This window comes from Struthio camelus, chromosome 12 (assembly GCF_040807025.1).
Source record: "Struthio camelus isolate bStrCam1 chromosome 12, bStrCam1.hap1, whole genome shotgun sequence".
Taxonomy (NCBI): domain Eukaryota; kingdom Metazoa; phylum Chordata; class Aves; order Struthioniformes; family Struthionidae; genus Struthio; species Struthio camelus.
This window is the reverse complement of record NC_090953.1, coordinates 17,690,310-17,715,697: the sequence shown is the minus strand read 5'-3', so window position 1 is coordinate 17,715,697 and position 25,388 is coordinate 17,690,310. Positions and strand designations below refer to the sequence as shown.

Here is a 25,388-nt window from a genome sequence, read left to right as displayed (position 1 = left end):
TTGCTTAATGGCACAAATAAATGTTATGTGAAAGCTAGGCTTTTCCTTTAAGCAGACAATGCCATGTAAAAAAAGAAAAAAATAAAGGTAACCGCTGAAGGCTTTCTTTTGTGGATGTAGTCCGGTTAAGATCCTGTTTGATTACCAGGTTAGTTTCGCTGTAATTGCATGTGCTGACTCTTGTTCACAACCTTTTAAGATTTACATCATGAGGTTAGGCTAAGAAATCAGTTTGGTTGGAGAAGGAAAGGTATCCTGCACCTAAGAAATCAGTTTGATTGGAGAAGGAAGTGTATCCTGATTGCTCTGAGGAGCTTAAAACCAGATGGCTACACTTACCATGTACGGCCCCATCCAGGGATATTCCACTGACTTGGTATTTTTTCACCAGTAGCCAATGAACAAACTTTGCAGCTGCCAAAACCAGCAATTTATTCAGCTGGTAAAGATTTGGGGGTTTTGTCTTGTTTGTCTTTTGTGTTAATCTTCAAGAGTTAAATTCATCTGGGCATTGAGGCAAGCCCCCAAAGCATAGAAGGTATTTCAGTCCTGCTCACTTAACTTCGACACCTTATGTAAGACTGACATATGAACTTTGGTGTGGGAGTGGTTTGCTCAGAGGATATGAATGTACTTGTAGTTATCGAAGACCTTTATCATCCCAGAATATTTCCAAATAAATTTTTCTTTCTTTTATGGTTATTCAGGTTTTCTACTGCTTGAATTTATTTCCATCGTACCAAAATAAGAAAGAATCATAAGTCTCTTGATGTAAATTTTTTATTTGTACTGGACTGAAAAGGTATTGAATCACTTATGTGACAATCAGTACCTAACAGATGTAACATCACTCTCTAATGTCCTCTATGCAATGCTTCTTAGTGTAAAAAATAGCATAACAAAAGGAAAGAAAATCCAGGACTTTGATTTACCTTCTTTTCTTGTAAAAGAAAGTGAAAAGTAGCATTGTCACAGGTGAATTGCGATTACATCCTGCAGCTATAGAGAATGTAAAGAGAATTTAAAGAAACCTTTAAAAAAAAACTTACATAGTATTATCAATTCCTATATAAAATAATTTACTACTTTAAATATTGTTTAAATAATTTGTCTGTATTTAAAACTAACCTTTTAAAATTTTACATTTGGATTTTTTTTGGCATTAACACTTAAATAAAAGTATTTTTAAATATTAAAAAGTTTTTTAAATATTCGATACAATTTGATATAAAAACAGAAAAAGTAATGTACATTGTTCACACATAGTATTGTACATGACAGCTGAGCTCTAGAGTGAGCTTTTGAAGTTGTCAGACAACTCATAGCTTAGGTGCGGTGAACCACTTGGATATCCTACTCTCTGGACTTCTAAGATCATAACAGATCCTTACCATCAGTATATATTCTATTATATATACATACTGTGTACAGTATTTCATTCCTATCTCTATGCCTGGGTTTTTAAGTAAATATTTTTTCCCAGCATTTAGATCAGAACATTTTTTTTTAGCACATACACAAATATATTTAAGACGTACACAATTTGACAATAATCCTACCAATTTGCTCAGCTCAGTAGTATGAAAATTTAACTCTTAGATGCAAAGTAATGTAACTGAGAAGTCGCCACTGTTACATTTAAGGTTTATAACCATCTTGTTATAAAATGTTTACAGGTTGTGTTGACAGTAAGAAAATTAGGATTCACTTGTCCCCTTGGTGCAGTTCCATTAATCCTGGCAATGATGAAGGCAGTAGTGTAGGCATGATGCTGATGTTTTACCGCTAATTTGTCTAACACCTGATCTTTGACAGTGTAATCCCAGTTTTACTAACTGTGGTAGGGCTTTAAATGAAAGCATTTAAAGGCCAGGTATCAGTCTCTGGAGTTTAAGTGTAGGCACAGTCTGTCATTGGTAATGAACTTTACTCTCAAATTGTAAGTTGCTTTCCCCCTCCTTCTGTAAATAACTGTATTTAGCAAGATGACTTCTACTGATACTCTAAATGGATTCTGATGGAAAGAGGGGTATTCTCATGCTTCCTTTAGTATATTACATGACTTTAATATTCACGTCCCGTTGCACAAGACAGTTGCTAAAAAATCTTATTTCTTTTTTAAAAATTCTTATTTAGGAGGAGCCCAAAACTTTGCAAAGATTAAATGGAACATTTTACGTGGCTATTCAGGGATACTTACTGAAGGAAAAATATTAGTGCAAATCAACATGCGCATCAGGAAGCCTATTCCAGAAATGCTCAGAAGAGCAGCACATGCCACATGTTATTTATAGTCTTTCACAAATGAAAAAACCTCACATTTCAGATTGTGCATACTCAGTTTCCTATTAGTATGCAATCTGCAAACGAGAAATTATTTGCAAGAATTACCAAGTAGCTAATTCTTAATAACTCTGCCTGAAGAATACCTTCCTCACAGATGACTGAGATGAGAAGATTTTAATGATGGAACAGAAGGACACAAATGCTTTACTCAGATCTTTGCAGTGTATGTTGAGATTCTGAATGATCCTTCAAGAGGATGGTACCAAATTCACAGGCTATAGGAAAAATACTGCCTTGCTCTCACTTCTCCTGCCCTTTTATCTGGCACAAATAGACTTGAGCAAGGTGTTCACTCAGGGGAATGGACTGTACCTGTGGCAACTCTGGACTTGGTTCACATGCAATTTGATTTTCCCGAACAGGGGAGCAGCCTCTAAACAAGAAATCAATGCATAGAGACAGCAGCCTTTTCAGTTACTTTCTTTTAATCCATCTAAAAACTGAGGCCTCAGGTTAGATTATCTCACAGTAAAAACATCGTACCACAACAGGCCTCAGTTTGCTTCCCTGTTGGCCACCTCAGCCAAGAAGCTGGGGTTCTGTACGATAAAGCAAGCAGATGATGCTAAAGTAATCCTCCCCGCGCACCTTTTATCACTTAGATCACTGGTCAGTAATGCTGGCATGTCAGCATGAGACTACTTATCAGCTATTTTGCATACACACAGTTTCAGGTATTCTCAGCTCCTCCCTTTTCCTTGAAACATTAAAGTCACATGAAAACTAAACATATTTGGAGGGGAGAATTTCAGAATCATAAGTGACAAATAAGGTACTGAACTATTCGTTTTGGCTTTGCAAATGTCTGACTAAATTTAAAAGAATTTATTTTTAAATCTTAAGCTTTCCTGGGACATATATACTGTTTATATATATATTTATACAGTTTATGGTTTATATTGAACCCAGTAAAGCTTTATTATTCGTTAGCGCTCTTGGGATGATACACTGAGCAGGAAAAGTGTAGTTTTCTTGTAATGACATGTTATAGTGACTCAACAGAGAGATGTCATAAAAGGCTATGCATGCGACAGATCAGACATTTAATTTTGAAATTCAAATCTTGATCTCAAGACTTAATAGCTTGTTTTGCTTTAGATTTATTATTTTTGCTCGAGTCTGTAGAGAAGGTGCTGATTTACTTTTTCCACATTGGAATGCACTTAACAGTAGGGAGAAAAGTGTGTGTGTGTGTGTTGTCTTTTTTCTTTTTCACAAATATAAGGCATATTAAATCCTTCATTTTTGTTCTATGATGGTTTCAAAAAAGACCAACAAAAGTCATCAGTTGAAAGAATGTCTTTCTGGGGAGGAGGAAGAAGTGGTAAACACCTCTGCAGTAATGGTGAAACCTGTTTTAAGAATTCAGGCCAAACTTTTAGGTCAAATCCAGAAAAATGTAGAGGGACAAGCTATGTGCTGTATCATCTTAACTTTCAGACTTCTTGCCTCTCGGAGAAGTTCCGCATCCTGTATTAGCACGTACGTTCCCTACAAAATGCACGGAAGGAGTCACAGGTCTGACTAGTGAGCTGAAGCAGAGCGCTGCACACTACTGCTCAGTAAGAAACAGTAACTGCGTGTGATTTTCCACTTCTCTCTGTGCTGTTTGAGCTTCCATCCTTTTGGATTTAATCCTTTCCTAAAGATAAGTGTTTATAATCACTCATTCAAATTAAGATGGGCTACCTTCTCTCTTTTAAAACAAAGTCAGGAAGAAATAACGTTTCTGCCATTGCCTACCTATTATTTTGTATTGTAGCCAGTTGGTTCAGAAATCCGTAAGAGCTCCTGGTGCAATACCCTGCCATTCTGAAGGGGGTCACAGCCGCGTCACGTCTCCCACAGCAGGGCACGCCAAGGAGCTCTTACAGGCAGCACATTCGTTGGTTCCCCTGCCAAAACGCTGCCGCTGCTTGGAGGGGAGCTCCAGGCCAGGGATGGGTGCAGGAGGGGTCAAAAGAATGAGGACAATGAGAAGCAGAATACTTATTAAAAACAAGCAATTAAACAAACAAAAAAACACTCTGATTTGCTACATATCATACCTCAGAGAATCATGTTATAGTTAGGAGTTAAGCAAAATCTTTAGACACGGCCTCTACAAAGTTTGGTGCTGACATTAAAATACCGATTGTACAAATGATTGTGAAGACTGAAAAAGCCATCAAGCAGAGTCGATCCACTACAGAGGCTGCAAACTTCCATTCGTTGCAAATGGCTTCCTCTTCATCCTGGTCTCTGAATCGGTTTGCGATATACCGGACCTCTTCCAAGATCTTAGCCAAATCTGGGTCACCTTCAGAAGGGTGGCCACTGTGCAGGAGGTTTTCTTCTTCTGTTGGTGAGCAGGTCATCCTCCCACAGATCACCCCTGAATCAGTGGTAGGGGTGCAGTGAACCCCTTCCAGCCCCCTAAATCCAATGTAGAGCATATTGCCATTGCTGGATTGCTGCCCGCTCATGGTGTTCATCTCCACACTTGATAGGCTACATCGACGCTGTTTATGTTGACAGGCAGGACGCACTTTATCTTCCCCTGGTCTTTTCATCCTCAGAAACCAAGCACACCAGTTTAGAAGAATGATCCTTGTCTGGAAGAAGATTACTGAGAATAAGTATCTCTTCACACAGCTACTGTCCTCAGTAGCTATTTGTATTTTTACAGCCTGGGTGACTGTCTGGTCCCTGGTCACTGCTTATCCCACACAGCAGTTTTAGAAGATGGCACCATAGTTTTTCAGTTGATTCATTTGCCAGCCACTGAGTCTGCTTTCCTGCTCCAGCAGTGCTGCTGATTGCCTCAGGCTACTGTTAAGCTGTCGCTGCTGGGAGTCCCCCCCTCTGATGAGAGTCTCCATAGAGTTGATTTTTGTTACACTTGAACAGCAATATGGCAGCCTTTTCAGCTTTTACTAGAAACCACGAGTAAAAATCTTTTCGTTATTAAAGAACAATTATTTTTGAATAGTCTAGCTCTGCTTTAGACTTAGTGAATTCTTTCACTCCTATTTCTGCCTTAATATTAATTCCACGTGGCATTACTGTTCGGAGGTGGCTACTATACAGGTGCTATACTGACTGGACCGAACTGCTAAGTTTTACAGCACTTTGGCTATGTTGTCACATTACTTTCACGACAGTTAATGGTAGATTTTAGAAAAGAGATCTGGATATAACACAAAAAAGATGCGAAAAAAGACCTTAATTTAAAAAAGAAATATTGCTGAAAATGGAATCACTAGGTTTCATTTTATTGTTTTTCACATTGTCTTAATCCAGCCTTACAGAAAGTGCAGGCAAGGCAGAGACTATCCCAGTTCAGATTACAGCTTATATTATTTATTTCAATCAGATTTTAAGAGGTCATTCCAGTGTTTCTTTTTCAGAGTACTAATGAAATATTATTGTCTCATATAACATGCAACTCTTGCACTGTAATTAATAGTAGATCTGGCTGATTTATTTTGACTGCAGATTGCTCCTCAGAGTAGATGTTATATCCAGGCAAACATCCAAACCAAATACAGATCTTGCCTTGTTATTCTATTTCCGTTACTTTGTTTCGCCTAGAAGCATAATATTTTCTTAGCTGAGGGCCTGATCCAAAACCCACCAGCATCAAAATGGAGTCCAATTGACTTAATCTTCTCAGTGTCAAAGCTCACTCCTCAATATCAAGTACGCTGTCTTCTGAGAGTGTTTGACTTAATACTAAAGATTTGTCCATTGCAGGTCACCAAACATCAACCTAAAGATATGTACCTTTTATTCTGTTCATACAATTTATCTTTAGTTCACTATCCCAGGATGGGCCAGAGAACATCTCATTCTCTTGTCTGTAGGGCACTGTTGTATGCACATTCTTTCTGACTAGTAAATACAATGAAAACTCTCATTTTTCTAGAGAGAAAAGAGAGAAAGGTCTTTTCATCTTCACTGATGTCTGGTGTTGCTTTGTACTGGGTGAAGTCAGGAAGGGTGGACATTTGATATTCATCAGTGTTTAGTATTTGGTTCTGTTCTGTGCAAAGAGAGCTCCAATGGCAGACTAATGCTCTTTGTTTTAAAAAAAAAAAAAACACGCACTCATAGATTTGTACTCAACAGATGATCTTAGCCAGAGATCTTAAGATCATAATTGTAAGAGCAAGTTTTACTTCCACTTGAACAACTGTGCCTAACAAGTGCTCTTTTGGCTATTGATGTTTCCTTATGCACAACACGAAAATATAGAGCAGCTGCACAGTTACACCTTGAGCTAGCATGTTTCATGCATTTATAATCGCCATCAGTATCTGATTCTTTCCTCCTACCCGCTTCACCACTGACAATTTCAGCTCATTTGAAAATCACCTTTATCTAATCAGTTAGCTTTTATCAAAATCCTGAGGTGCTCCTAGCTGTTGTGAAGGACATGCTTAATTTAGAAACAAGATGAACATTCCCTCTCTCCCTCTCTCACTCACACTCCCGCACATAAAAGCCCACCAAAAGAAAAGTATTTTGAAAATGGTGAGTTTATGGTGAAACTACCTTTCAAAGCAAAATGTTGGGGTTGGATTTGTATTTTAACGGCAGGAAGTAAATATGGGTTACCAGCTGCTGTATCACATCTCTCATCTGGACAGTTATAGAATGGATAGTGCATTAAAATCAAACCTTACCCATTTAGGCATCTTCCCCCCATCCGGATCGTGATGGTGATATTGCAGAACAATAACAGTGACGACAACAGAAAGACCAACAATAATCATAGTGCTGGCAAAATACTGAGCTGCAAAGCAAACAGATAATTACAGCAATGGACTTTGAGTGATACTGCCTTGTATTTATTATAGTGGGTGTTTATGTACATGCACACATGTTACTGCTAAGTCCTTTTTTCAGCTTTTCACCAGTGCTACACGTGCTACTTCAGGTACTTGGGAAAGATTTCTCAAAAGCAGGAGTAGCCGCCACTCTTTTGGGAGAGAGTAGCCAACCTTTACTTAGTAATTTTGTCAGGGGAACCAATCATGTACCTTTTCTAAGCAACCTCAAAAAAATCATCCTCTGATTTTCACTCACCAGTACTTTGAAGATTGGCTAGTCTTTCTTTTGAAAAGTTTCTCTTTTGTGTTTGTGCAGTTGCAATCGGGGATTTGCAGCAGGCTTGGCTCTATATCCCTAAAGTCTCACCAGCTGTGCAAGCTGCAGCAGCTTTTCCCATGAGGAACTGCCTCCTTCACGCTTTCCCCAAGTGCTCTGGAGCATCTGTGTTTATTTTGCTCTAGACCTTTCTCCAGAGGAGAGAGCCCGCAGTTGCATAGGAGGTCACTGTCCCGTGGGGGACTCCTGTTAAGGGCAATGTTAGGCAACAGGGCAGCTTGGCAGCCCCTGGGGGCTGGTGATCCCCGAATGCAGCCTGGTGGCATCTTGGCCTTCTCGCGTCTCCCCCCCAAGCCTGGCGCTCTGCTGCCGGCTGCCCCAGGCTCTGCGGCCTCAGCTGTCGGTGCTGGGCCCTCAGCTTTCTGCCGTTGCATTCCTGCTGGGTTGGGCAGGCACCTTCAGTGCTTCCTGAAGGCACTGCTTGATACTCGTGCAGGGTTAAGCCTGAACACTGCTGTCTAATTCAATTGCAGCAAGCCATCGTACATGTTGTAATTTGCCTTACTGCTGGCCTTGATGCAAAGTCATTGCACCTCGCTTGACAAAAAATAAAAGTTAATAAAAGCTGTAGTTAGCTTACCAATTAATGGCACAGAATCAGATGTTGCTGGCATAATTTCAGCCACAAGTAACATGAAGACAGTGAGGGACAATAAAACTGTTATACCTGAAAGATAAACATGAATTTTGGAATTAGATCAGTGGCTTTTAATTACAAGGCTATAATAAGAAAAAAATTAATCTGAAGGGTGCTCTCAGCAAGATGTATTCTCATTGTTACCCTCACACCAGCATGCTGGTAGTTCTCCTGTCCTTTCTCAGACTAGTTCAGGTTCAGGGTGGCAGTGCTGCCAAACTGGTATCAATACTGTTCCATGATGCTACGATACTGGTGTGAATACAAGAGTTTTTACACTGTTTGGAGAGGTTTGAGTATTTTGAACTTGCACAAATGTATTTTTAAATCTCATTACAATGATTGCAAAACCGCTCAGTTTTTATCATCATCTGCTAATAAACTGAGGTAAATCAAAGTATTTGCTGTTTGTTTGCTGGAGGGATGTGGTGTGATTTTGAGTATATGAGCATGGGGCACCTTGATTCGTTGCTGTGGAAGCCACAGGTGTGATAGATAGGGTTCTAATAGAGCAAACTTGTTTTTCAGGAAAGACTCTAACATCACTTGATGTAGCTGTTGGGTTCTGCATGTGGCTATGTCCAAGCAGTCTGTGTGTTGAGTTTTGGAGTTTGACTTCTGTTGCTCAGTGATCAGCCCAGCCTTTTGGAGTGCGGCTCAGCTCTTTTCTCAGGAGTAGACTGAGACACAGGGGAGCCACTGTCTAGTGGAAAAGGACTGAGGAACAAAGAATTATATGGGCACGGAGTCACTGGTTTGGGAGGCTGCTGCTCAGTTAAGCCATGTTGTGGGGAAACGTCAGCTTTATTTCTACCTTTTAACAGCTCCATTCACACAGTAGCAGCCAGTGCATTTGCAGTTTTGTGTGGGGCAGAAAGTTTCACGACACTTAACAACCGTCTTAAGAATTGAGTAATTAAAGCTGTCAGATTTGTTTCACAAGCCAAAACTTCAACTGAAAAACTGTATAAAAATTAGGATAGTATTTACTAGTAGTTAGATGGAATAAATGTTTTGTGAGGAGGAAAAGAGTAATCTTAGGCTCTTAGTATTACTCACTATTAAAAGGAAATACTAAGAATTCTAATTGTAAGTGATCAAAGGCGTATTTGTAAACTTAAGCTTTACTCTGTGACTGTGAGTTTTTTTATTCAGCAAATGTCAAATGCTGAAACCCTGCTGCTTTAGTAAGTCAGAAGTTGTCATGCTTCTGTTCGGTTGCCTGGAATTTTTCCCTTCCATAACGTCAGCGGCCCCTAAGCTCCCAGCAAGGGCTAAACCATGACAGCCGTGCTTCAGCATCACACATTGAAATAGTTTATGAGCTAGAACAGGACACACGACCTATTCCTGCTTGCCTTATAAGACTATTTAAATACACTAAAATATAGGCAACTTTTTTGGTTCAGTAATGTTTACAATATCCTATTACGGATTTACCTAGTGAGATCTTTTCTCCCGAGTCTGCTGGAAGCAGAAAAACTAATAAGGCAAGTGCTGATATCAGTACACAAGGAATAAGAAGATTGAGTCCGTAATAGAGAGTCCTGCGTCTCATAGTTACTGTGAACGTTACATCTGGGTACGGTTCTTTACAACATTCGTAAAAATTCTCAGTTCTCTTCCCAGGAACTCCTATATAGGAGGGAAAAGAAAGAAAACCAGAAATTAATTTCAATAAAATCTATATTAGTGTAGCGGCTACTATTAGATAGAAAAGGATAAATATAACTTTCTAAGTTTTACTATAGGCAAAACTACTTTAAATTAATTTCCAGTTAGGTAATTTTTGTCAGATAATAAAGGAAAGTCAGATGAAAGATACTCACTGTATTCAAGAAGCAATTTTGTCATGGACTGTTTTACATAGATCTGTTCTCAGAGTTTCCAGTGCCACTAGCTAGACATTCAAAGTTAAAGGTGCTGTGTTTTTAGCAATCCACTAGTCAGTGTATTTGTTTGGGCATCTATAAAAACTATGAGTTTGTATATCTATCTAGAAATTACTGGTTGACTAGATTAACCAGTCAGTACAAATCTGTACTGATAACACTGATCTGAGCCGTGTAATAGTTCAGTAGCTGTATGACTCCATAATATTTGAACTTTATTTACGCTATGGCCCTTTGATTAATTTCATTTCTGTCTTCATTTCCCAATCGTTATTTCCATCTATTTTGGCAATGGAGAGGAGGCTGCAAGTTCACAGTATAAATAAGAAATGAAGAGCTTACCTACTAAATCCCACTCTCCATTTGAAATATAGCCAGATATATCTGCTTCTTGCATTTGTAAGTCCAAGGACCAGCCTCCATAGGTCCAGGATCCAAACTTCAAGTTACACTTCTGAACATCAAATGGAAACCAGCGCACATCTATGTAGCATGAGCTTTTAAATATGCCTGGATGGGATTTTAAACAAGAACACTCAATGGAAATGATTGTTCCACAGAATTCCATGTCCATTTTGTAACCAGGCCTTGTTCTACATTGCCCCTTCTGGTATTTATTTGTAAAGCATATTTAAGTATATCAGTCATGACTTAAGATGCAGAAAGCAAAATTCAGTCATACAAAAGGGAAGGAAGTGCACCATTCATTTACTGATGCTATAAACTATTTTTGGAACTGCATTCACATTTTGCCACATAGTAGGAAGAGATTTAGAGAAGTAAGAGCTCAAATTTCTAGTTACTGTTTATCAGATTGAAATGCAGCAGAAAATGCAATCTGTTTCTCCTATTTCTGTTACTGAATAAAATGAGAAATCCTGAAAGATTATTTGCTGTATTTTTAAGGTTACATGAACTTGATTTATTCAGGAATGGTAGCTTCTTATTTTTCGTCTGTTTGATCAGAGCCCTGTCGTTTATCAGCTTGCAGAATCAAATTCAATAAAAGCCAAATGGAACATCTTATATCAAAAGAATAACAGGTGAACTCCTAAAGTCCTCTGGGGTCCTAGAAGGAAAATCTAATTTGTGTGGAAAGCACTTGGCTCTATTGCTGTAGTTTCTACAATTCAAATTCTAGGAAAGATCAAAGTCTAAGAATTATGCTAATTGAATTAGGGAGCAGAAACAGTACTCTACCTGCTATACATCCAGAGATTCAATGATGTATTTCTGATACCAAATAAATATCAAGCACAGCCTACTTTCAGACTAAGAATTGTTTTGATAAAGTAAATCATTTTCCAGTAGTAGATACATCCTAGATGTGACTGAGCATCTTTTTGTAATGCAAACTTATTAACAGAAGAAACAGCTAAATTAATGTATACATTTGTATTAAGAGGTATTACATTTACTTTGGTAAACAATATCTCTTTATGTAAAGGACTTTTGTTTTTTATCTTCTTTCATACTTCCACACTTCCGAAATCAGTATATTATGACAGAAGAATTTACATAATTACTATTAATAAGGTATCTTGCATGGTGGCTTTCATACAGAAGTATTTTCCATGTAATTCACGATGCATCTAGGCTTAAATCTATCAAATGATGGTCAGCTAGATAAATGAAATATCGAAGATTGATGTAAAATTTAAAACTGCATCATACATGAGTAGTCTGAGTTATCAAAATTTATCGCCTGAAAACAGATGACTTCTTACCTGGTGGCAGATATTGACAATGTCCTGAAGAATTGACTAAAACATTAGTGTGAAACGTAGCATCAAATCTTTCATCAGCACTAGAATAGGGAAGACACAAAATGAGTTATATACTCTGTGATTGGCTCAATAATACCTGAGAAGAATCTTTTCTTTTTAAAAGGATTCTCTCTCCTCGAAATAAAACTTGTCAGCTTGTCTCATGGCACCAGTTTTCTGTGGCCTCGGGGTAACTGGCCTGATAGTATCGGATTTGTTCTTGATTAACAACTGCAAGTGAAGGTGACCCACCTCATCCTGTCCCTGCTCTCCTGGCTGGCCAGATTCATTACACTGCCTTGGCTCTATTGATTTCCATTTCGAAAGTAAGCACTTTTCAAAAACTGCTCAAGCAACTGTACAAGGAAATCTGTTCTCCTCTTGTTGTCTACATTAACAGCAGCCAGTGAGCATGGAGAAGACCCACGCTCCAGCTTCTTATCTCACCCTGCCCTTTGCACAGGTCAGCATTATTATTACATGTCATATGGAAGACTGTTTAATGCAGCTCCAGCCTTCACTATCTACTTCAGAATCCACAAGCAAGGTTCAGTAAAAAAAAAAAAAACAAAAAACCCCGCAACCTCTTAGACCTACATTTTAGTCTAATGGTGCCGTACAGGCGTGTTTCTGTTAGCACTACTGGTGTGCCGTTCTTACTTCACTAGAAAGAATCATAATGTTACTTTGTGAGGTGCTTCAACTTATGAATTGGCAGCAACCACCAAATGCTATCTCCATGCATACCACGACCCGGCATTCATTAGGCAATAAAAGTTTAGAAACTTCTAGATGGGATACAAAATATTTTCAAATATTTAAATGGCCAAATAGACTTTCCTATGAAAGCATTAGTAAATTTGCTTACTTAAATCACTATATGAAAGATGCTTAATTACTTAGTATTGCAATATATATATGCTTGTGTGGTATTATGCCCAATTTCACAATTAATATTTACTTCTGTAGGTTCTTGTTGTAAGCTATTGTGGACTCCGACTAAAAACATCCGTAAAGGTTCGGGACCTACGTATTAAAGAAATTGTTTCTTTTCCAATTCACCGTCACAGTTGCTGAAACCAGTTGCTAGATTAAATTGCCTGGAATGCAATGGGAAGGTACTGGCAGCGGAGGCTCCTTGCATCTGGAAACTGTTTCAGCAAATGCTCTTTGTCCAGTTCAGGTGTGATGGTTATAGGCAGTGATTATAGGCCCAGTCTCTTTTCTTAGGCTTTCATTTGTGCAGGGGATAAGCCAAATCAGATGTACACTATTATGCTCGGTTGTATTGCTTGTAGTTTCCAAATAGATGCCTTTTGGAGAGAGGTTTCAGAAAAATAAACTCACGTGAGAAATTATTACATGTGAAACAAATTCAGAGGCTGTTTTAAACCATGTGAGTATTCTAGATGTTGGCAGAAAAGTCTTTAAATATACACTTTATATAGAATACCTAGGAGGACTTTGGAAAAGTTTGGCTTCTGCATTTCTCCCATAAGAAATTTTTTTGATCTGTATGTACAACATAATACCATTGTGCTTTATTGGGCACATTCGCAACTCATTTTTCCAAACAACTCAGTTCTTACAAAAAATTAAAAACTCACGGATACCTTTAAGTTCAGAATCCCTCTCTGACATTGATCTCTACAAACTGAAATCATGGGTATTACAGCAGAAACAAGTAAGACTGGTCTGGGACGCAAGGAGAATAGTGTGGCAGCAGCGCTGGAGGCAGTAAGCAGAAGGTCATGCAAGCCTCGCCGTCTGGCACCTGTCTGCAGACTGCGCTTTAGTGGATCAAAAAACCCGTGTTGGCTTTAGGATGAATTGAAAATAGCAAGCCTTTGATCTAGCTCAGCCTATTAGAAGTTTAGTATCTTACCATTTTCTAATCAAACGCTAAAACATCATTAGAAAAATCAGCTTAGAATCTGAGATTGAGAGAGAGTGCAATATCCATAGTTTTAGCAGAAAACAAAGTGTAATAAAGGGTATATTCTTCCAGCAGCATAACCCCTATTGAAATATTCTAAGAAAAGGGAACCCTTAGTACTTGAGCTACTCTGGTACAAAATTGGGTGTCTGAGAAGCTAAAATAAAGCTTAATAAATGATAATTTTAGACACGGTTACTCTGCATTTTATTTTCCCCTATACGTTTCAGAGAAATTGCACTAAAAAAATTTGGACTAACCTGTGAAATATGCAGACAGGAAAAAATAATTCCCAATAATTTTTTGCCCATCTAAAGTTGCACTTTTCATAGTGGTTAGACAAAGGCTCACCATGTTGAAAGTAATCTGTTTGTCAGTATCTGCAACCATTTAGTTTGAACTCCAAAGACAAGCCCAAGGGTCTAATTATTGCATATGTAGTGGGAATGCATTCTTGCACTTAAGGGAAAAAAGCAATTCTAAAGGCAGTGGAACTAGTATAGGCCACTCTTCTTCCAGCTCTGCGTGCAGCTCATGGTAGGATGCTCTAGTGTTTACTAAAGACTGAGCTCGTGTTGCAGCTTCTCTTCCAATTGGAGGAATACTTGTTCTCCCTCCTCTTCTTGGCTACCTGCTTTCATGAAATTTATAAGAAATTGGTACTGCTGAGATTTCCCCTGATTGCACTGCCAAAGAAGGCAGAAATTGGCCAACGGATTCAAAAGGTGTTGGGGGAATTGGCAGCAAGAAAGCCTGTACGCAAGCACATACATTCACACAAGCGTTCACACACACACACTCCAGTCACATAAGCCTCGTTTCCTTAGAAAACCAAGCTTAAAGTCCTGCAACAGTTTTCTGTATGAGACATAGATAAGTAATTGCATTGACTTCAACATTAAAAAGGGCTGTATGGGGAAACTCAAACCAAGTAGTCAGATTTAGGACATGAAAATATCCATGCCATGTAAATTACTTGTAAAGTAGAAATTAATGAGTAGAAATAAAATTCTTAGCTTGCTAGGCTAGATTCTGCTCTCTTCCCCTGAAGGTCAGTTAAGCAGCAAAAAGTTTCTCCTAAGGACTTTGCTGTTGTTTCTGGTAATTGGCACAAGAAAAATGTTCAAAAAGACACAAGTGACCAAGAAACCTAGGCTTCATCGTCATGTGACTTTGATTTTACGAGCCATATTCTTATGGGAATACTAAGAGATTCTCAGACTCGAATACGAAAATATTTTTTCTGGAAAAAGAGCATACATGTTTTTCTGCACTGCTTCCAATTGTTTTTTGAAACGCAGTGCTTCAACTGAGAATACACTAAATTAGTAGTCTTTGCTTGGTGACACTTCATGCTCACATGCTACCATAGAAAATTATTTCTGCCACGTTTCTTCTTTGGGGTATAGCTACTTAAGAGCAGATATTTACTGCAGTATGTTAAGATGACAAAGCTGGACGTATCAGATAAAATCCTACTGAGATATATGTGGAATTATCTCAGGTTTATAAAAACTGGAAAAATGAAACTGTTGAAATAAGGTATAACTAGCAGAAATTTTATTATTCCATGAAGCAGTGAACACTATGTGGCTATTTGAAAAATAATACCACCAGAAATAAGCACTTTTAATGAAGCTAGTAAAATTAACAAGGTGGAAGAGGGCCTTACATGGCACAGTCAGTCCTGAAATTCATACATAGGTCAAGATGGAGGTTCCCTGAAAAGAACTGTAGATGAACTGGCCCTGTTCTCTTCCCCTGTTTATAATCTAAAGAATACAGCTAAACAGGACTGTGTAGAGAACTTACAAAACTTAAGCTGATACATGGGAATAGATTAATATATTTTTATATATATACACTGGCAATATAAACACAATATACTGGCAATTCAAACACAAACAGTGAATTTCTTCAACTATTTAAAAATAAATGGCAGAGATTATGCAGTAGCACAATAGACTGGTAGTAAAATTTAGGATAGGTCCTGCAAGTTTCTCTCTGCTAGGCTGGAGCAAGATATGTAAGGATTCAAGACTTATTGAAACAGGCATTAATTCAAATGAAAAATGAATTTATTGCTCATTAATTTCTTTCAGTTTGTAATTGCAGATGCATGTCCCTAGTGAAGTGTATAGAAATTGAAAGCATCTATCTCAAAATGCCATGTCTCTATAAGAGAACATATTCACATTCCCAACGCAATTTCACACAGGAGAAAGAACTCGTTTTAAAGAGTCAGCTTTGTCCTCTGGTTAACTCTGAATAAGATTTTGGAATAAATATATGTTCCAGAAAGTAACACTGTAGAATAATTACTGTATAACTGTGTCATAGTTAAAATACTATGATTATGAAACTTCTATTAACTTAAAACTAATATTTTCAGTTATTCAGTTATTAAGTTACCCTTCCACTTCTACACTGTGAATGAGTTAGAGTTAGTGTGTGTGTGTGTGTACATATATATATACATATATACACATATATATAGTAGTATTAGGAAGTTTAGTAGAAAATTTCTAAAATGGCCCTTTCATTTTGGATACACATAGACATATTGAGGAATAAATCCTCAGACACATAAATTCCATTAGAAATTCTGTCTCATGCATGTGATATATGTGAGGGAGAGATTTATGTGTCATAACTCATTATTTCGTAAATCTTTAAATTGCCTGCGTAGAGTACCCATTTTCTGGCATACACACTGTGTTATTCAGCAGGAGTATGGAAATGAATTAATGATTTGTCTGATTTTCCCGAGAATGTTGTCGTTTATGAAATCAACGTAGCTAGGAAAAGATGCTCAAGAGAAAACAAATTTGCAGTGAAAAATATGTTAAGCAAAATTAATGTTGCAGGAACCCCTGTTCAGGTTGCCTGCTGCTCTACTTTGTGTACAGAACATTGGAAAGTTTTTTTAGGCTGGTGTATGGACAACTGAAGCACTAATTACAGTGCTTAAACCAGAAACAAGAAGTAATCTTGACAGGCAGTTACAGCAGATATGGCACCCCCTGGTAGAGTTCACCCCAAATCATTTAGTATTAAATGTCCCATTGAGAGAGACACTTGAAGCACGCTGTAAGCAAAGCAGTAATGTAGGCCCTAGAGAGAAACACTCAAGTGGCTGACAAATGCTGTCACTGTGTGCTGTTAGAACAATATTATAATTCAACACCACCTGTGACAGGGACATTAATCATCAAGGTGATCATCAAATGGAAAAAGGGCAGCATAACTGCGGCTGACATATTGCATACAGCTATTGCATAGGTCTTGCTGAAACAAAAGGCAGCTCCTGAAAAGGAGAGGGGGAATCAAGCTGATGTGCAGAGCAGGGTTGTCTTCTTAGCGACATATGGTAGAAAAACATTGGGAAAAAAGCCATCAGGAAGACAAAAGGTTCATGTCGTTTCCATGGGCAAAAAAAAAAAAAAGTATCCTATGTACCACAGAAGAAGCAGTGAAACATGTGCAAAGCAGATGTACGATCTTTCCAGCGCCTGGGGCACTGCGCAGTTGGGCCCACAGTAACAGCAGAGAAAGGCAAGTTGTTCAGGAGAGCCACCTTCCAGTGCTGTAACGTGGCCGTTCAGATGAGAAGGGAGGCTCTCATTCTGAAGAGAACTGGCTGAAGTAAGAGCTGTGGCACAGCGTTGCCGTACTCTGCGTTGGCCAGACCCTCGCCGTAGTCAGGGCACTGGAGGAAGAGCGCGCAGTCTCCTGGCGGATAGCTGCTGCCCCAGCATTCAAGAGGGACTCCTGCTCACCGTCAGCCAAGCTTTGACTATGCTTTAGCTTACACCAGTGGCAGTTTGAGATCATTAAGGCGGCTGGCACACAGTCCCTGGCTTATTTTATGTGGAACTGCCTTTGATGCATGTGGTTAACATCCATGCTGGAGACAGCAGTAGACCCTCAGCCACAAAGAAATAATCTTTATAAAGGGTAGCTTGAGCAATGAGACAGGGGAATCCCACTGTTAAGGGTGCTGACTGTCCTTGACCAGGAGTACAGCCTCTTGAGAGAGCAGAAATAGTCTTAATTGTGCGCAACAGGCAGATGGAAATTGGTAGATGTAATGTAGAGATGTAATGTCATAAGGACATGCCAGGCCTTCTGTTTAACCTGGGACTGTCAGAGATAAAGAATCTAACTACTTTTCCTCAGGGTTTCCTCTCTTAACTACTAACATGGAGCAAGTGAAAAACTTATATATTATTGGAAAGGGGGGCAAAGAGTGGTAAATATTGTCTCACGCTCATTTTTTCCAAAACTGAAATGGGTTGTGGATGTGCCTCCTACTCAAATGGAAGACCATTCGATCTTTAAAATACAAACTGTTTTGCAAGGTATAAGCGTACAGACATATGTTGTTCATTAGCAGCACAAATACTTACACTGCAAAAAAAATTGATTCACTGCCTAATGAATAAAAGATTTAAAGGAAAGGGAGATTTTTGTTTACAGACTCTTTACTGATTCACCTTATAGGATCCCCTGCAGACAAAGCATTTGCCGTTTTTTTTTTCTTTGTACTCAGTAGATTTTAGGTCTAAGAGCAAATTTTGATTGAAGGTAATGAAAGATATTGAATGGCTAGAGATGTAGGTTTTTGAGTAATTGAAACTGTTATTCTTAGACTTTGACTTGTTCTTTTTGGCAAATACAGGTCCAGCACTCTGGTGAGAACTTTATGGTCTAGTTATTATTCAACAGCGAGGTGAGCAAAGTAGTAATTAGTGCAAGATACAGGACAGATGGCAGCTTATCGATCTGGATATTTTGTCCTTCATACTTGCATATGGTCCTGTGGCTAATAAAGTCGTTCAGTGGTGGATAGTGTGATTCTGCACAATGCCATTGTACAAAAGACCTAGTTGAAAACATAATACAGCCTATGTAAAGGTGTATGCATCTACTAATCCTGAGTTGTTCGTATACTTCCTTTCCCTTCCCTCCGGCAAGACTGCTGTGATAGAGCTGCTTTTTTAATTCCCCAACCACAGCTGCACAGATATTGCATGCGTGTAACTAAGGGAAGAATTTAGTTCACTGGATTCAGCAGAAAGACAGAAGAAACCCTTATTTTTCAGACAGAAAATCCAGCAGCCCTTTTTGCTGCATAACAGAAACCTACAGTGCAGGGGATTTCAATGTAAATATGTCAAAATAATGTGTGATATATGGGAAAATATTATGAATACTGCTTAACTAACATGGTCTGCTAAATTTAAGTGCTATCAGGCTCTTTAACAATACACATATACTACAGATTTTGCTAACTGAATGCTGCCTTTTCCATTTTCATGTCTTTGAAGTTCAAGCTTCCAAAAATCTGTTTAAAACTCAGCCAACAGGGCTATAAAAGTCCCTTGATTGAGCTAATAATAAAGCTCTGAGGACTAAGCTTAGGTACTTTCCTAACTCTTCTGGTGTAGGTAATACTCTTATTTCTACTATTCAGTTTCTTCTGTGTCACCAGATCACTTCTGTGCAAACAGAAACCGTAGCCCAGTACTTAATGTTTGAGGCCTGTCACACTGTCAGATTTACTAATAATTTTGCCCTTTAACAAGACTGTGCCTAGACCGTCTAGAGGTAAACAATCCACTAGTGAGCAACAGGCAAAAAGATGACAGACGAATTATGTCTTTCATTGTCACTGTACGTCACTGGGTTCTCCAGTATATTGGGCTGTGAATGGGAGATCACAATAGAACTCTTTTTCAAAAGACATTTCTATTAATGAGCTAATTCACAACAAAATGGACTCTTTTTTTTCAATAGTATTAGATACTGCTCTTCTGAAACCTGCCTCTTCGGTTCTGTGGAGCTCATCAGTCCTGTAGAACAGCCTTGCATGTTACTTACGGTACCCTTGTGATACCAAACAGTTTCACTTGTGTTATCCCCCCCCCCCCCCCCCCAATACATTATATTAGTGCTTAATTAGGAAACGCGCTATAGTGTCCCAAACTGCTGGTCTCTTAGGGTGGAAGAAAGTCTCATTTTTGAGACAAACGAATAGCTTGACCAGGACATTTGTCCTAATTTGTACACCCACAAACAAACAAACAAACAAACAAAGGAATTGAACATATATGAGCATGCGTTGCCTTTTCAGAGACACTTACCTGGCAGATCGAATGCAAGAATACTTTGGACTAAAATAACACAAGTCCAACTTGGACTAGTTTTGCTGTGTTCCGCCAAACAAACGTGAAGAAAGCACTTTAGATTGAAAGCCTTAACCTATGCCTAGGTTTTGCCCAAGACTCCCATTAAAGCTAGTAACTTTTCTACTTAACAAGTTATTTTTATTTTTCAACGTGTTATTTTAGATAGATTGTGGGTTTGTAAATTTACTCTTGGAACTCTGTCTTAAATGGACTGGCATACAATTTCACCTAACACTTACCACCTTAATTTGTTAAGGCAGTATGATTCCGCAATTAAAGCTTACTGAAAATACTCCAAAAAAATGAATTTATTTAGTCATTAATTTATTATATCTAATCTTCCGGAAGGTTTCAGAACTCCAATATACATAGCTTTCATGTGCTGGGCAGTAAGCAATTAACAGTTGTTCTGTTTTTTTTTTTTTTTAACGCCCCAATTTCTCTGTAATTTAATGCAAAAAATTGTCATATATTCAGTTCCTTTTGCATACTGTACTCAAAAAGCACAGTACTGAAGAATCTCATATTCGATTTTATGTTCTTTTTAAGAAATAGTAATGTGCAATCTTTTTAAATTAAATGAATTCCACAGTGGGAACTGTCACACAGGGTGGTGCAACAGAAGAATCGATCCGTGTCAGCCAGAGCTTCTGCAGTGAATTGATAGCAATCTCTCTGCCCCCAAAATAAGCCCACCTATGAGCAGACAGTTTGAAGAGAAGAGCAGCAAATATTTGAGCTAATTTTGTAGGGGGAAGGACAGTGACACCAAAAGCGGACGTGAGAAAATGCAGACATACCTATGGCATTTACCTATTTGGCCTCTAGTGAAACCCAAACTAAAACTAGACAAGGAGTCAAAAGTTTGCAGACCTGAATTCACAGCAACTATTTAGACCAAGCAAATAATCTAAGAGAAAATTATGACCACCTGTGCCATTAAACACTGCCAGAAAAGTTGAGTTTTCTAGTCATCAAACAAACTTCAACTAGCATTGCTGGCAGTGAGGATGTTGTTGTTCATTAAGCCTTTGCAAATTTGATCTTCTATTGTGTAAACAGGAGACTGGTTATCTTCCAGTATTCCAGGTTTGCAAACCTTAGGCATTTTGACAGGACAACTGTCATTCACCTTATCTTTTCTCTTCCCCCACCCCCAAAAAGTGTGCCTACCTGTTATAGAGAAGAATATCTGGCTTCCAAATCAGGCCATCAGGAAAACGGACGTTCTTCACTCCAGGGTATTCAGACACATTCCACTGTAAATAATAATCTGTCCAGTACTAAGACATACACACACAAAAAAAGAAAGTTACGTCACTTTTCCCATCGACTGGTTTACAGTAGTTCTCTAGGAGATTGTACATCCTGAATCAAAAAATGTGTTTTTGTTAAAGAAATACTTATTTAGGTTCAGTGAGTGAAATGTTTAGAAAAGGTGAAATAGGCCAGCTACAGCTGACTGAAAAGCATAAAAATCTCATTTTTCAGTTTACAGTGCAATGCATAAAACAGCCTATAAATTAAGATTAGAGATGCTTATATTTTATTGTTCTTGCTGTCTCAGACACCAATTTGGGAAGGAACAGCTTTTTATTATTGTTGTTCATAGGTTAACTTCAGTTGTGTTTTTCTTTAGAGGTAACACTGCTTCTTGCTGGTGGAAATCCTTAGGTTACAGAAACTGAGTAGAGACATGTGGCAGAGCTGCCAACAGTCTCTGCTGAGAGGAACAGCAACTGAAATGGCAGGGTAGTTAACATGGCCAAGCACAGAAGGTCTTAGCACCTCCTATGGCCTCAAGTCAGCCAGCCTGCGGAGCCCGCGTCCTGGAGCCAGCTGGCCAGGCTGGCATGGGCTGCTCCAGCGGGGTCAGCCCTGAGGAGCGCCAGCGCTCAGGCCAGCCTGTCCTTGCCTGCCGGTGTAGGCCCCGATTTATCGCCGTCAAACCCATGGGGCTTTTGTCTGCGTTAGCGTTCCTTAGTCCCAGGTGCTGCCTTTGATAAACCAAAGCACTTCCCCAAACTGCATGACATGGAGTATCCTGGATGCCCTAGCAAGCCGTTTCCCACACGGTCTCCTGCGAATCACTTGCATGACCTCCTGTATTTCTCTGAACCTGATGTCGCAGTTCACCCCATACTAAGCAACTGATTTGTCACAATGTAAGGGTAGCTACTGTGTGCCCAAAAGGGATAAGGAAGAAATACAGTTCACTTTGTTCCATACAATTTATTTTTTTCTTTTAATTTTTGTGCTTCATTACATTGTGCCTGTCTGTTTCCCCATATTATGTTATTGACCTTAACTTCAAATAACTGTAGGTATCACATAAGTTACAGTGATCTGTAGTGCTGTTGCAGTGCCAAACATTAGTCTTTTTAATGTAAACCTTCCAAATAGGTTGTATGCACCATTTAGCACTTCAGCAGTCTAGTGGCCCTTGCCAAAGTCTTTGACAGACATTAACAGCAGAGAAATTTTACCTTCGGCATTATAGAAATAATATTACTGATTATTTTTATGGGGCATTCACATCAAATTGGTCTGGGCAATTCCTTGCCTCATTTTCATTCACCAAACAAGTCCCCTGCTAGCCCCATACTGCATGGATTCAAGTCCTTTTTTGTGTCTCTAGAACAGTAATTGTACATGACTGGTTTTGCTGCATGTAAATGACTGGTTTTGCTGCATGTAACACGTGTAGCAGTAGTTATCACACGCTCACCTTTTGTAAAGCTTTTGCTGTACAGTGCATGTGCTCCCCTGATTTATCTCATTCATTTTTTACAATGAATTTGCAGTGCCTTGTCAGCTGGGCAGATTATCTGAGCTGTACATTTCTTGTTTCTTTTTACTCAATAGATACCTTTTTTTTTCCAGAAATCTTAAATCAGACTATCTCACCAGCTCTGTTAGTTTTTCCTTCTCACTGTCTATTCCATTCGCAGTTCTGTAATTTACCTGTGCGTATTGTTCACGCTTATCTGCAGGCAGCTTCTGAAAGATGATGAACTATTTCACATCTCCTGTATGTTTTTTTTTTTCTGGGAATCTTACATCCGTTTTTACAGTAAATGCATCACTGATTAAATTCTTTGTTTTACTTTAACTTGCTGATCCCTACAAGAAGTTGTTATCTTTTTTTTTTTTTTTTTTTTTAACCACTTCATCTTTTCACAGGATTTAGAAGTAGTGACATTCTTAAGGTCCCGGCATTTTTTAGCAAGTCCAGCAATGTAAACCAAGGCACTGTGCCGTTTGGAGGCACTGGGTTTAAACCCGGGGGCTCTCTTTGGGTGCTGCCTTTCCCTGAGCTGGCAAAACAAGCCCCTCTCTGCTTCATGGTTCCCAGCCTGGGGGCTGATGGTCTGTGGGGCAGCTGATGCCCACCTGGCAGGCTGTGTGGCGGGTTGTAGCATCCTCTTGCTATCTCTGTAAACTGCATTAAAGTAAGAGTGATACATCCAATACTTGCTATTATAACTTCTTTTAACAATTATCTTAGCCCAGTACAATATATCATAGTGCAACACTGAATGGTGTAAAGACTGTCCAAGGGTGATAGAAAGCTTAACGCTGAAGTCTGTACTAGAAATAATGCTGGGTGTTTCAGATTGGGCTTGCTCAGCTTAGCCATGTATAGAAGTACTTTTATACCTGTCAAGCTGGGCACAAGTTGTTTCATTTTTTTTTTTAACTTTGGAGCTATAGTTTCCACTGTGTCTAAGGTATGGTTGATGCAGATTAAGATAGAAAACAGCTAGGGGTACTGAGGTTAATATTAATCTGTGTGACGAGGCAAGGCTCCTGCTGTAACTTAGCTCAAGCTTAAGATTTTGAATCTGAACAGTATCACCATGGAGATAGTGTTCAGGATCAAAAAGTCTAAATGTATAAATACTAGGTTTATATTCCCCTCCCTCTCAGGTTACTTTTGTGTTTTAGTATTTCAGTGGTGATTAGATGAAATAGATTTAAGATACATCTCTGATTATACACGCTTACATCAGGGAAGGTAGTGAAGAGTGACATTCAGGGAAAGACTTCTTATTTCAGACTATTTAGCATAATAAAATGACATCTGTTTGCCTTAAGCATGCTTTGAATGGATCTAGCATGCCATTAATAGATAGCTAATGCACAGACACATCTCTTATTTTTTTCCAGAGGCCAGGGGCAGTGGCTAAATCTTTTGTACTAATCAGCTGATCTGCCCATTGCTAACTCAACATGTTCCACATAGAGCATGTACTAAGGTGAATAAATAAAAAAAAAATACAGTGAATATTTAAAAGAATCAAGAATTTCCTTGGGGAAAAAAATCTCAGAAATGATAAGGACATTGCAGGATAAAAGAGAGAGAGAGAGAGAGAGAAAGAAATAATAGCTTCTTGAGTATGAACTGCTGTCTGTTATCCTGGTAAAAAATCGTAGCAACTGTTGTCATTGTAGCTCAAAGCCCAAAATATTATATTTGACAGTTTGAATCTTACTGTAAAACAGGTCTGTAAATAGCATGAGCTGAATGCTTCTTCCATGGCAACTTCTCTTTGTGAATAAATGGAGTAGCCTTTGCAGGTCATCCAAATAATCTTTCATTTGTTTCCTAAGGCTTAGCAGTGCAAGAGAGGCATTCTATTAAAATTATATAATAAAAGGAAAAAGAGTTAATCTAAATTGAATGAGCCAATTAAAGAAGCTGAGAGGTGTAAAGTTTCCAGTGAAGCAGCAAGTGTCTTGAGTAATAAAACTCTCCTCTAAATCTTTACTTAACCCAATCAGTTCAGTGTCTGTAATATAGATGGAAATTAAAGTAACAGCAAGTTCTCATCCTAGCTGCTATAGTATGGCAAAAACTCCTCATATTACTCTTTTCTTTGTGAAACACTGATTTACAGTAGATGGTTTGCGTGGAAGCATTAGGATCCCGCAGCAGTCAAGATGGTTAGAAGCACCTGGTTCTTTCTAAGCCTTAGTACCAAACTAATGCAAAAAAATAACCAGTCAAGCAGAATAAAGCCATGTAGGCTCCTTTGCTTAGGAGCAGCTCTCTTGCTAGTTAAACTGACAGAGAAAAGAAATTCAAAATACCCTTGCCAAGTTCTTGAATATTGTGTTATCTGTTCCATTTATTAAAAAGTGAGTGAAACTTATTCCTGCCCAATAAAGTCAGCCACGACAACAGGCAAAGCTCTCTGCTACGGTATCTTGCAGCAGCAATAGAGTTGTGTTACATGATAAGAGAACCAGAAATTCTGTGACAATTACTGGGGGGGCGGGGGGGGCTTTTTTATGTTGCAGTAAAAGGCAAAATAAAGCTACTGTTAGAAAAACAAACACAATGCATATGCAAAAGAGACTGGGAAACTAGGAAAATGTATAATGTTCACAGCTGAACATCAGGAAACTGAACCTGTGTTCCAGTACCCATTGTAGCTCAGTAACAGAGATACAGAATATGAAAAA

The 25,388-nt window shown here is 38.6% G+C and overlaps 1 protein-coding gene across 10 annotated transcripts in view; it reads right to left on the bottom strand.

Annotated features, from left to right (window-relative positions):
- Nucleotides 1-762: 762 nt before the first annotated feature.
- Nucleotides 763-25,388, bottom strand: part of CHRFAM7A (CHRNA7 (exons 5-10) and FAM7A (exons A-E) fusion) — a 49,287-nt gene continuing 24,661 nt past the window's right edge. For 8 of the 10 annotated variants that reach the window (XM_068958855.1, XM_068958856.1, XM_068958858.1 and 5 more), the window contains 7 exons: nucleotides 21,093-21,202; nucleotides 11,754-11,833; nucleotides 10,369-10,536; nucleotides 9,575-9,769; nucleotides 8,078-8,164; nucleotides 7,014-7,123; nucleotides 763-4,940 (listed from right to left, as the gene is read on the bottom strand). In XM_068958855.1, the coding sequence (XP_068814956.1) occupies nucleotides 4,422-4,940; nucleotides 7,014-7,123; nucleotides 8,078-8,164; nucleotides 9,575-9,769; nucleotides 10,369-10,536; nucleotides 11,754-11,833; nucleotides 21,093-21,202 (1,269 nt within the window). In that variant the 3' untranslated portion in view covers nucleotides 763-4,421. The remainder of the gene's footprint in view (nucleotides 4,941-7,013; nucleotides 7,124-8,077; nucleotides 8,165-9,574; nucleotides 9,770-10,368; nucleotides 10,537-11,753; nucleotides 11,834-21,092; nucleotides 21,203-25,388) is intronic. The other 2 variants (XR_011143791.1, XM_068958857.1) reach the window with 2 other exon arrangements.